The sequence below is a fragment of the Xyrauchen texanus genome, chromosome 21 (assembly GCF_025860055.1).
Source record: "Xyrauchen texanus isolate HMW12.3.18 chromosome 21, RBS_HiC_50CHRs, whole genome shotgun sequence".
Lineage (NCBI taxonomy): Eukaryota > Metazoa > Chordata > Actinopteri > Cypriniformes > Catostomidae > Xyrauchen > Xyrauchen texanus.
Genome location: NC_068296.1, coordinates 30597699 through 30609829, shown reverse-complemented (window position 1 = coordinate 30609829; position 12131 = coordinate 30597699). Strand labels below are relative to the sequence as shown.

The 12131-nt window shown below is 38.6% G+C and overlaps 1 protein-coding gene across 1 annotated transcript; it reads right to left on the bottom strand.

The window, feature by feature from the left end:
- Positions 1-275: 275 nt before the first annotated feature.
- Positions 276-11283, bottom strand: kcnk6 (potassium channel, subfamily K, member 6). Its single transcript, XM_052152512.1, has 3 exons — positions 10862-11283; positions 7957-8352; positions 276-1068 (listed from the first exon to the last, which is right to left on the bottom strand). The coding sequence occupies exons 1-3, from the start codon at positions 11184-11186 to the stop codon at positions 833-835; spliced, it is 957 nt and encodes a 318-aa protein (XP_052008472.1). The 5' UTR covers positions 11187-11283; the 3' UTR covers positions 276-832.
- Positions 11284-12131: the final 848 nt, after the last annotated feature.

Sequence of the window (12131 nt, the reverse complement as noted above, 5' to 3'; positions counted from 1 at the left end):
AGTCTTATGGATTACTTTTATGCTGCCTTTGTGCTTTTTGGGCCTTCTGAGTTCTGGTCACCATTTGCTTGCATTGTATGGATCTGCAGAGCTGAAATATTCTTCTAAAAATCTTTTTTTGTGTTCAGCAGAATAAAGAAAGTCATTCACATCTGAGAAGGCATGAGGGTGAGAAAAGGATGAGAGAATTTACATTTATGGGTGAACTGCCCCTTTAAGATAATTGAAGAAATCTCCCTGGTTGAAGGCCAGGTCTGGCAAACCAAAACGGGGGACAACAACAAAAATGAAAAAGTCCTTTGGTTCATGACAAAAGTTATGATTGCTCTAGTCCCTTGTCTGCGCAGACAGAAACATCAAAACTGGTTCTGTTGCAACAGTGAGGTGTTCTGTATTGCACATGCTTATACTTAAAAGTATAGTTCACCCAAAAATTAAAACTCTATCATTTACTCACTCTCATATCATTCCAAACCAGTATGACTTAACTGTCTTCCTTGGAACAATGATATGGATGACAGCCTCAATCACCATTCACTTTCATTGTATGGATTCACAAATTGCATCAATATTCTTTAAAAAATTCTCCTCGTGTTCAACAAAGAAAATCATATGGGTTTCAAACAACATGATAGTTAGTATATGATGACCGAATTTCCATTTTTGGGTGAACTATCCCTTTAATTGTCTTGACTTCTAAAATTCAACATGCAGCCACTGAATGTTGACACAATTTACGAGTGCAGGACATTGTGAATGCAAGTCACCTTTTGGAATGTGTGGACTGTGATGTGACCATTATAATAATACAGAGGATTGGGGAACATATATTTTATCCATTTATAGAGTTATAGGAAACTTGAGAGCTCGGATCCAGAGGCATAACTGAGGCCTTCTCAGGCTCCGATGATTCTTCATCAGGCTCCCGTTCTATTATTGGCTCTTTGTCCTCATCTTCCTCATCACAGCTTGGCAGCTGGAAGAAAGCAGTCCACCCATGGACATCAGCAAGCTTGTGAAATGTACGAAGCACCAGGAACATGACCATCAAGCCCACAAACAGGTACACTGTAGAGAAATAAAGAATGATTGAGAACTCCGGTTACCAGACATCAGACATCTATAGTAGAGGTAACTAATTAGTGCAGCATGGTTCAGTCCAAAGACTGGTTCCACCCAGACCGTAAATCAATTCCCCACATATTCATTTGATTCATACAAGGTATATGGTTGGCAACTTGAAAAATTTGCTATTTTATTAAAGTGCGTACTGCTTATTTCAAATCCATACAACATTGGCTCCTGAAACAGTGGAAGTTATTTTGAAACCCTTGAATGTTCGAAGCTTTGCTGGAAAGGAAATTTAGAGACTGGACACCTTTGAGCAACCCTGATCTATATAATAATAAAAATAAAAACTACCTTTTTGCAGGTAGTTCAGCTTACTTAACTAAAGCAACACAATTCTAGAATATTTTGTCACAATTTTATTTAATTGTGTTCTATCTAATTAAATTTGTGAAATTGAAGTTACTTAATCCATTTGAGTTTGGATTACTTTAATACTCTTTGTAGCATTGATGAATCTGGGCAGGGGATTCCCATTTCCCAGCATTGGACGGGATGGGGTGAAATGAAGTGTTATTTTAGGAGGAGATTAGTTCATGTTTAATGTTGGCGTTTAGGACAGTTGTCATTGTGGTGAAGAATGGCGCTTGTGTTTAGCTTGAGGATGGACTTCATTTTCTAGTGATGTTTTATCCGAGTGCTGTTTAGCTCTATATGCAGTTGCTCTCAAATTGACAGTGCAACAGTTTCACTGTCCTTACACTTGCTCAACGTCATATACTAATGATAAAATAAAGTTGGACCAACATAAAAAAATTGTTTGAAGTTTAATACATTAGTAAATTTTGTTTGCTAAACCAAATAAAGTTGTACTATAGTACATTGATTTGACCTAATCCAACTAAATTATATTGGCTGAATGAAACTGACCTAAAACTGGAATTAAATTGTTTGAATAGAAATTCTCTCAAATTTGGGGTATAGACTTTTTTTTTTTTTTTTATAAAACAGGTTCTTAAAAGCAGATTTCTTTATTCTCTGCACTACAGTTTCATCACCCCTCACATCCTTGTGACATAATCACCCAATATGTCTCTCTGTATTTATAATGATGCTTAGTTGTGGGTTTCATGAAATCAAACTTATATTCATGTAACTATGAATCAATATATTGCATAAGAGTAACAACTGTGCAGCACATGATTGTCAAAAGACCTTCAATTTTTCCAATTCTAATCCTCTTAAGAGATGGAAAGTACTGAAGAACGGGTCATACAGATCTTAACAGCTCGAGGAACAAACACTCTAATGTACAATAAGAGATGACCAAGTACAGAAGGAATAAAACAGGGTCTAAACCCACAGCATTAAAATATATTTTAGCAGTAAATTATGTTAAATCTCCATTAAAAGTTTATTAGAAGTCAAATGGAAATTGTAACATGTAGATATCACATGATGTTTCTTCATTCTCACTTCTCATAACTTCACACCTCAATCAGCATGCGTGCAATGTTGCGAAGCGTATGAGAAAATGCAAAGGTGCACATTGTGCTTTGGACTAAGTCAGAGAACTCCTCGGTAGTACAACAGTGTTAAGATAAATTATCCCCATACAATATCCCCATTTAACATAAGTAAATAAATAAAAAAAAAATGAAAAAAATGATAACTTTTTTTAATTTACTTCTGTAAAAGCGCAAGTTATTTATTTTGTACTATCATATACATTTTTTCAGTCATGAAAATTTGAATGAGGTTGCCTTGTAAAAAGAAGAGTTCATCTGTGTTGCAAGTTGTTTTTTAGGGCCCAAGCCTTGAAAAGGCAAGGCCCTATTGTTTTCGTTAGGATGACTATGATTATTATTTTTTTACGACTATTGGGGCACTTTTGGGGCTCTTAACGTGCTTCGAAAACTCTTGAAACTTTGCACACGGGTCAGAACCCACGGCCATTAGGGCCGGGCTGAAGCTGGTACCGGGCGTGGCAGGGGGCTCGACGAGCCCCTGGAACGGGTCCGAAAACTTGGTCCATAAATCAAACACGCTTGCATGTAATAATATGAAACTTCGGTACACATATAGATCTCATCGTTTCATATATCCTTCATACTTTTACTTTTTACCTCAGCCCAACAGGAAATCGTCTATTTAGGGTTGTTTGGAAAAGGCATGCAATGGAATTTGAAATACTCCTCCTAGAGAATTCCACCAATCGCCACGTAAACTCGGTCAGCATGAAGTCAAGACATTGAGGATGAAAAATTGCCGGCGGATTTTTGATATCTCGAACGGTTTGGCCGTGGCGAGGAAACGAAATGATGGCGCGAAAAGAGAAACAGGAAGTGTGTTATAACTTCTGCATACATTAATTGATCTCGATGAAACTTCAGCAGTTTGTTCAGCTGTAAGAGCCCGATCGCATGGATGTGACTATTGTGAGTCAAAGTTATAGCGCCACCAACTGGCAGAAGGAAGTGTGTCACTTTCAAAATGCTTTGAAATCACCCTCTTATTTTTACCCGATTTACTTAAAACTTTTGGTGTGTAATGTAAACACACGGCAGATGTAGACATGTGAAAGGATTATTGATATCTTGGATACTGTTGCAGCGGCAATGCTTCAAACTCGAATATTCTTTTTTGATGCTTTTAGACTCTTAGCATACTTGAAATTGCATGAAACTCGACAGACACATCACATTTATTAGCCAGTAGACATGTGCAAAGTTTCAGAAACGGGCGTGGTGCAGGGGCTCAGTAGCGCCACCTTTTGACAAAAGTGAGGGGTTGGTTTTATACTTTAACCCACAGTCACAAAACTCAGTAATTATATTGTTCTCATCGAGCCGGACAACTTTCTAATTTACAGTCATTAGCTCAGACCAACAGAAAGTCAGATATTTTGGTTTGAATGTGGATTTTTGGAGAATTTTCTCTGCCTCTCCCACTGACCCTACGTTTCTCTGTGTCTGGGGGAGGGGGCTGATTTTGCTGATGAGTGAAATGCTTTTATTTTTGTTTTTCAAGGTTTTGGGGCCCTTAACGTGCTCAAAAACTCTTGAAACTTTGCACACGGGTCGGAACCCGCGGCCATCAGGGCCGGGCGAAGATGGTACCGGGAGTGGCAGGGGGCTCGACAGCGCCCCTGGAATGGGATTCAAACACTTGTCCAGTATATCAAACATGCTTGCATGTAATAATATGAAACTCGGTACACTTGTAGATCACATCGGGCCGAACAACTTTCGTGCTCTAAGTTTTACGCCAGCCCAACAAGAAGTCGGCTATTATGGGTTGTTTGGAAACACATGCTCTGGAATTATATATATTTCTCCTAGAGAATGAATCCAATCGCCACCAAACTCGGTCGGCATGAAGTCAAGACATTGAGGATGCTACATTCGGACGGATTTTTGATATCTCGAACGGTTTGGCCGTGGCGAGGAAATTGATTTAGGACTAAAAAGGACACATGAAGTGTGTTATAACTTAGTTAGTTCTATCTACAGTTACAAAACTCGGCGTGTATATTGTTCTCGTCGAGCTGAACAACTTTCTAATTTACAGTCGTTAGCTCCGACCAACAGAAAGTCAGATATTGTGGTTTGAATGTGGATTTCTCTGAATTTTTCTCTCTCTGACAGACAGACCTGCGATTCTGTGTGTGTGTGTGTGTGTGTGTGTGTGTGTGTGTGTGTGTGTGTGTGTGTGTGTGTGGGGAGGGGAGGGAGAGGGGTTTTCTGTTGGGTGAGATTTGCATTAAGATATTGTTTTTCAAGGTTTCCGGGACTTTTGGGGCCCTTAACGTGCTCAAAAACTCTTGAAACTTTGCACACGGGTCAGAACCCGCGGCCATCGGGGCCGGGCTGAAGCTGGTACCCGAGCGTGGCAGGGGGCTTGACAGCGCCCCTTGAACGGGGTCTGAAAACTTGGTCCATATATCAAACATGCTTGCATGTAATAATATGAAACTTGGAACACTTCTAGATCTCATCGGGCCGAACAACTTTCGTGCTCTAAGTTTTACGCCAGCCCAACAGGAAGTCGGCTATTATAGGTTGTTTGGAAACACATGCTCTGGAATTATATATATTCCTCCTAGAGAATTAATCCAATCGCCACCAAACTCGGTCAGCATGAAGTCAAGACATTGAGGATGCTACATTGCGGATGGATTTTTGATATCTCCAACGTTTTGGCCGTGGCGAGGAAATTAATTTATGAATAAAAAGGACAGCATAATAATGGGAGCATAAAAGCAATCCATACGACTCCATTGGTATAATTCATAATTCCCACAGTGTACTTGCTTGTTATATTAGCTACTACAAAATATATAAATACATTTACTATCTTAACTTTAATGATCTACTTAACATAATGATAAATAATCGTAAAATATGATATCAGTATGCTATGTATTGTGAATACACCCATGTTAAACATAAAAATGTACTTCCATTGCATATCATAGGAACACATAAGCGTAAATTATAATTACATTAATAAACCTGTACAAAGACCTCCAGATAAATACTGGCCTTCTGGATTAACACATTTAAGTGCTGCAAAAGATATTGGCCTATGACATCCTATGACATTAAAAATTATTCTACATTTGAATTACCTCATAGATGTGACTATTGTGGTTCACGGTCATAGGCCCTGTCCCAAATGGCACACTTCATATGAATTTTCAGTCTTGTGTACTTATTTCATGTGTCCATTAACTCCATGAGACCGTAGGGTGTCTCATTTTTCATTTTAGGTATCAGAAGGGTGCTCACGCATACTTTGTGGTTGATATGTGCCCTCGATGCGCACTTTTGCAGAGCCCACACTGATGCAAGGTCTACAGCACACATCTTCTCGACAGTCAAAGCGAGGTTACGTTATTGCCCATCGTGCACAGCAACCCTAAAGGCACGGGGGTGGCGGTGCCACCGGCTTGGGCCCGCCATCGCTGCTTGCAGCTATATTTGTTTTTGTTTTTTAAAAACTGATGAAAATGATTCAGCAAAAGAGAATATGCAATGACGTGTATGCACAAGCACATCGATGCATATCTCTTCTTATTATCAATGACGCTGCATTAGTTATTTGGAGTGTATAACTGTCAAATGGCATAACGTTAGTTTTTAACTTAAACTCTCCTTAAGCCTAAGAGAAGTTTTAGGGCTTAATACCTCCCAAATAATGCCTTTCAATTTTGCCTAGTCTCTTCAAGTAAATGTTAACTATATACTGTAGTTTAGTCCTCTTTTTATGACAGCCAATGTCATAATCACACACTGCACCACACCTCCACACAGATAAGAAAAGGATCTTTCAAGGTGACGTAAAAGGAAATACGCCATTTTGAAATGATTAAGGAAAAACTGTTCAGTGAGCAAATACAACTTCACAACTGAATAGACAATGCTGTAAAACAAACATTCCATCAAGCAACAAATGTTGGGCTCCAGGCACAGAACTATTTTAGGGCCCCATGAACAATTTGGGTTTGTGGGGTGGATAATATCCAGTCTAGTTTTTTTTGTTAGCAAATTCACCATAACATTTCTGAAATGAGAAGAGCGTCAGGTTGTTCAGTCTATCCTGAGACATTTTGCTCTCAGGTCGTTATGGAAAGTCTTAACATGCTAACTGACAATTTAAACAATAACAATTAAAGTCGGTTTTTCATCATGGTTGCATTTCAGCTTTTGAAAAATTTTCAGTTTGATTATATTCCACCAATAAATGTATTGAATCTACATTTATTATTTTGCATATATAGGTTACATGTTTATGGTTTACATATATAGATTGTTCCATTTACAATGATTTCTAAATCGTTACTGTCTCTTTAAATAGACAATGGCATCTGAGCTCAATGACAGGTGATTTTGTTCCTCACATATTCTTTTGGTGGCTTAATGAGAGGAAAATGTCACATGTATCATGAAGTTCTGGAAAAAAAAATTATCCATCATAGATAAACACTGAAGGTCAATTTTTCACTTTAGTAAAATGTTTATATTGCATGACAAGCGGCAGATGTTGTCAGTTTGATTTAAATTGTGCACGTCACTTTATTACGCAAGCATCTGAATGTTGTTCACCGTTTAATGAAGAGCATGTAATGATGCAGTTGCTAATAATGTTATCTACCACCGGGTGAATATTTCCATTTTATTCTCTCAGCAAAAGCATTTTTTTTTCTTGCATTTGGAGCATGCCAATTGTTCATTGGAACATAATATCAAACATATATTGACCTAAGCAGCTACATTTACAGGTATGGCACACTTTTCTTCTGTAAAAAACTCAAATTCTCTGGTACCTCCCGCTCTTTCTCCGCTCCTTTTTCTTTTGAATGTCAGATTTTGGATACATTTCTGTAAATACATTAATGGAGCAATGTACATCATGTATAGTCAGTTTGGACCGCGCACTGGCTGATGGTCCAGACCACTTTCGCTTTAGTTGAGGGGGTCGCTAACATGGGAGGAGACAAGGCAGATTATAGGGGAACGCTTACATTTTTACAGGTAGAAAACTTTCAAAGTTTTATAACAACCAATAGCATGTTATTACTATATATATATATATATATATATTTTTTAGTATAATATATAAATATAACAAATGATAATATAATGGAATATCAATGAAGCCATTCTTTGGGTCCCCCTTCAGTGAGGACCTGTTACTCGGTCCATCATTACCCATCCATCATTTACACCCCTGCCACAAAGAGAAAATAAATATCTGTATCTAGATATTTAAAGGGATAGTTCACCCCAAAAAATAAAATTTGAGGGTGAGTAAATGATGCAAGAATTTTTATTTTTGGGTGAACTATCCCTTTAAGCTGTCTCTGAATGGGGACACTACACTTACCCATGACTGATATCTTGTACAGACCCCTGAGACTCTGTCCTGGCTTCTCCCCTGGCACAAAGTCCCCAAGTCCTATGGTGCAGAGGGAAATGAAACAGAAATAGAAGGCATCTAAGAATGACCAGGATCCTTCTATGGTGCTGAACACCACTGCAGGTACCACAAAGAAGGCAAACACCACAAGGACCACCAGCACAATAAAGTGCACAACACTGGCAGTACGTGGGTGCAGGCCTACCCGCTTCTGGCACATGGAGATAGGTCTGTAAGTCAGTGGGTGCATGAGGCGCTGGACACAGGCTGTGAGCACAAGCATGGTGAAAGGGACTCCGATCAAAGCGTACAAAATGGAGAAAGCTTTACCAGCATCAGAGAGTGGCGTAGTGTGGCCATATCCTGGGAAAGAAAATGAAAGAGTACTTTTTAACTACACTGATCAGTCACAACTTTAAAACCACCTGCCAAAAATGGTGTAGATCCCCCATGCGGCCAAAACAGCGCCAACGCGCATCAGCATAGCATTCAGAGATTATATTCTTCTCGCAACAATTGTACAGAGTGATTATCTGAGTTACTGTAGACTTTTTCCTGTTGACCTCTCTCATCAAGGAGGTGTTTCCATACACAGAACTACCCCTCACTGGATGTTTTTTTGTTTTTGGCACCATTCGGAGTCAATTTAGGAGACTGTTGTGTGTAAAAATCCCAGGAGATCAGCAGTTACAGAAATTCTCAAACCAGCCCGTTTGGCGCCAACAAACATCCATACGATTATTTAATCAGCCAATCGTGTGGCAGCAGTGAATAAAATCCTGCAGATACGGGTCAGAAGCTTCAGTTAATGTTCACATCAACCATCAGAATTGGGAGAAAAAAAAATTGTATCTCAGTGACTTGAATCGTGGCATGATTGTTGGTGCTATATGGGCTGGTTTGAGTATTTCTGTAACTGTTGATCTCCTGGGATTTTCACACACAACAGTCTCTAGAATTTACTCAGAATGCTGACAAAAACAAAAAACATGCAGTGAGCGCCAGTTCTGTGGATGGAAATGTCTTGTTGATAAGAGAGGTCAACAGAGAATGGCCAGACTGGTTCGAACTGTCAAAGTCTACAGTAACTCAGATAACTACTCTGTGCTATTGTGGTGAGAAGATCATCTCTGAATGCTATTCTGAGATGTGGGTTGGCGCCGTTTTGGCGGCACGAGGGGGGACCTACACAATATTAGGCAGGTGGCTTTAACGTTGTATATTTGGCTACATATAAGAACATTTACAACTGCAACCATTGAAGTCTTTCCCATTAACCCATTAATAACTGCCCGATATTTGGCCATATTTGAGAATATCACCATAAATACAAAAAAACATGTCCACTTGGCTGATGAACAGAAGACGTCATTCCAAATAGTGTCACTTTCAAAAATTTAAAGATAGCCTTGTCAATGGCTAAATCATTATTTTTGGTAAATATTTTGTAAAATAACTTTCTGTATTTTCAGCAATTGTGTGTACACCATTTGCCATCATAGCATTGTATTATGAATATATCAGCCTTCCTGTTTTCTTGATCCAGATATCAGCACTGGCCATTGAAACCCCCCTACTAGTCAACTAAAAGCCAGCACAATCACAAACTTGTCAAAACACTTCTTGCGAGATGCTACAACTGCATCCTTAACGTGCTAATAATACAATGCATGAGATTACCTTACAAAAAAAAACTTAAGTGTAATTTAATACAGAGTTCAGTTCAGCTGTACAGGTTAACATTGAATTAAAGAAAAGCTTGCAGGTCAAAGCCTCTGGTAACCATGCTGCTATTATAAGTCTAACTGAGAAGGCCAGACAAAGTGAACAAAGCTTGCACTATTTCCAAATTCAAAAGAGTGAAAAATAGTCTGATATAGATTCCAGTAACCAAAAAATACACTTGAGAACAACATGGATACATGAGCCAAGTTTGGAGGATTTGCAGTAATACGCTACAAAATGAACCTTGAACTAGACATGGGGTTTCCAAACCTTTACAGAACCTCAGCAATCACAGGGACCCCAGTATATAAAAAAAAAAAGTTATATTTTTTTCCAGTAACACTATATAATTTCATTTAAAAAGTATAAAAAAAAATGTCTGTGTATATCTTTAGAAGCGATATGAAACTGATTCATTTTTAAGTCCTTTTTTACTATAAATCTCCACTTTCACTTTCTGAAGTGGATATTAATCATAAAAAATGGAGTTAAATTTGATTTGTTTCTCACCCAATGTGATCGCATCGGTTCAGAAGACATACATTAAACCACTGTCTTATGGAGTCTTATGGATTACTTTTACGCTGACTTTGTGATTTAGTACAAATGTATTGCAATTTTTAAATTACATACATGTTCTCTATGTTCTCTATACCATTTTGGGGTATCTATCCCTTAAAAAAAGGATCTAATTTATTTAAAAATGTATTTATATTGACATTAATGGTTATACAATCTGCAACATGTCCATTTAATGATGAAACAAAGATACTTATTTTAGAGTTTCATTTTTGGGTGTAAAAAGTTTAAAAGCCAACGATGCCCCATTCTACATGTAATGATGCTATGGTAAACACCACAAATCGCTGAACTTATCGTTTGAAACCATAGTCTATAGAACTTTTTAAATACTCATTATCACCACACTCGCAATCTTTAATAAAACCATAATTCTGTACAGGGCCGTTACTAGGGTGTGTTCTTCAGGGGGCAGTTTGACCTAATGTTACTGTATCCATTAGATAAGTGTTAAAATAACTTGTACTAGGCGGTTTGGGTGAAGGGGTCTTCTACTACCAACAAGACTATCCGTCCATTGAATTAACGCGAAACATCACTGCAAAACAGTTTTACACCATCAACTCACCCACTGTTGTGACCATCGTGTTGGCAAAGAACAAAGAAGACGCCAAATCCCAGTTTGTGCGGACTGAGGCATTTTCAAGTATTGACACGCCGTATTTATTAGCTTGTAAAATTCTTGCTAAGAAAACTTCCAGAGCCGTGGCGTTGATGCAGCTCAGGTTGAGAAACTCAGATTTGAGAGAGCTCAGGTCTGCTTTCAGGTCCTCTTCGACGGGCCGCTCGATGGCAGAGAAAATAAGCGCTCCCAATAACAAATAAGTGATGTACGCTAAGATGAAGCCGAGGAGAACAAAACAAGACTTCAGTGCCGCAGACATGGTGGGCATTGGGCAATGTGAGAAACGCGAGTCTCCTGTTTCAGTGCCTTGACTATAATGATTTGGACAACTGAACTGATTGAACTCCACCCTCTACCAAAAGTTGGCCACGGTGGCAAGGAACTAACTTTTGTACTTGGTCACATGGTTGATAAATTACGTTTTTTGGGGGGTTTGTACGCTGCAGAACAACAACAAAAACAAAAAAGCTCTTTCATTTACACCCAACTGAGAAATGTATGAAGTGGCTGCTAATGTTTAGGCTATATTTACTGTGTAAATGCTATCCAGACGCTTAATTATAGAGCCAGATTTCTTAAAGGTGTGCATTTTTCTGATGCCACTGGTCTTACAGTTGTGTAAATGTAATTTCAGTGCAACTGTAAATGTTTATCTTTGTGCTATACTGTATGTTGACTGTGTTAGGAGCAAGATCAAGACATAGTATCTTGAAATAATACCAATATATTAAATTGGTTTGTCTTAGTTGTCCATGGGTGCTGTGGCATTTCTAGCCTTAGAGGGCCCTAAGCAAGTGAGGGGTTAGTGGCTCCTTGGTTACAGATCACCGACAGGGGGGTGCAGGGACCTTAGTGGCCCAAAGTGGCTATTTATGCAGCTTATACCTAGAAAAGTCCCTGCATGGGTGCATTACACCCACTGCTCCCATAGAAGCTCTGGTATAGATACTGGGGTTTGGAATAATTTGCAAAGGGGTGAGTTATGGTGGGACAATTTTGCACTGCTACAGTGAACTGTGATTCTCAACCCAACAAATGAGACCACAATGACAACCCAGCATGGTAATGTTAACATAGATTTATGTTCCAGATTATCACTACTATTTAATTTATGATGAAATATAAAATAATATAGAAATAAAAACAAACTTGTGGTGCAGTTTGTTGTGTAGATGAAGGGAGTCACATGTCACTGAGGGGATAGAAATAGCTA

What these genes read in the sequence shown, in the direction of transcription:
- kcnk6 (XM_052152512.1), bottom strand. Translation starts at nt 11,186, where the DNA reads ATGCCCACCATGTCTGCGGCACTGAAGTCTTGTTTTGTTCTCCTCGGC. An exon ending in CACGATGGTCACAACAGTGG is followed by an intron (nt 8,353 to 10,861) that starts GTGAGTTGATGG and finishes TTTCTTTCCCAG; the next exon opens with GATATGGCCACACTACGCCA. An exon ending in GTACAAGATATCAGTCATGG is followed by an intron (nt 1,069 to 7,956) that starts GTAAGTGTAGTG and finishes ATTTCTCTACAG; the next exon opens with TGTACCTGTTTGTGGGCTTG.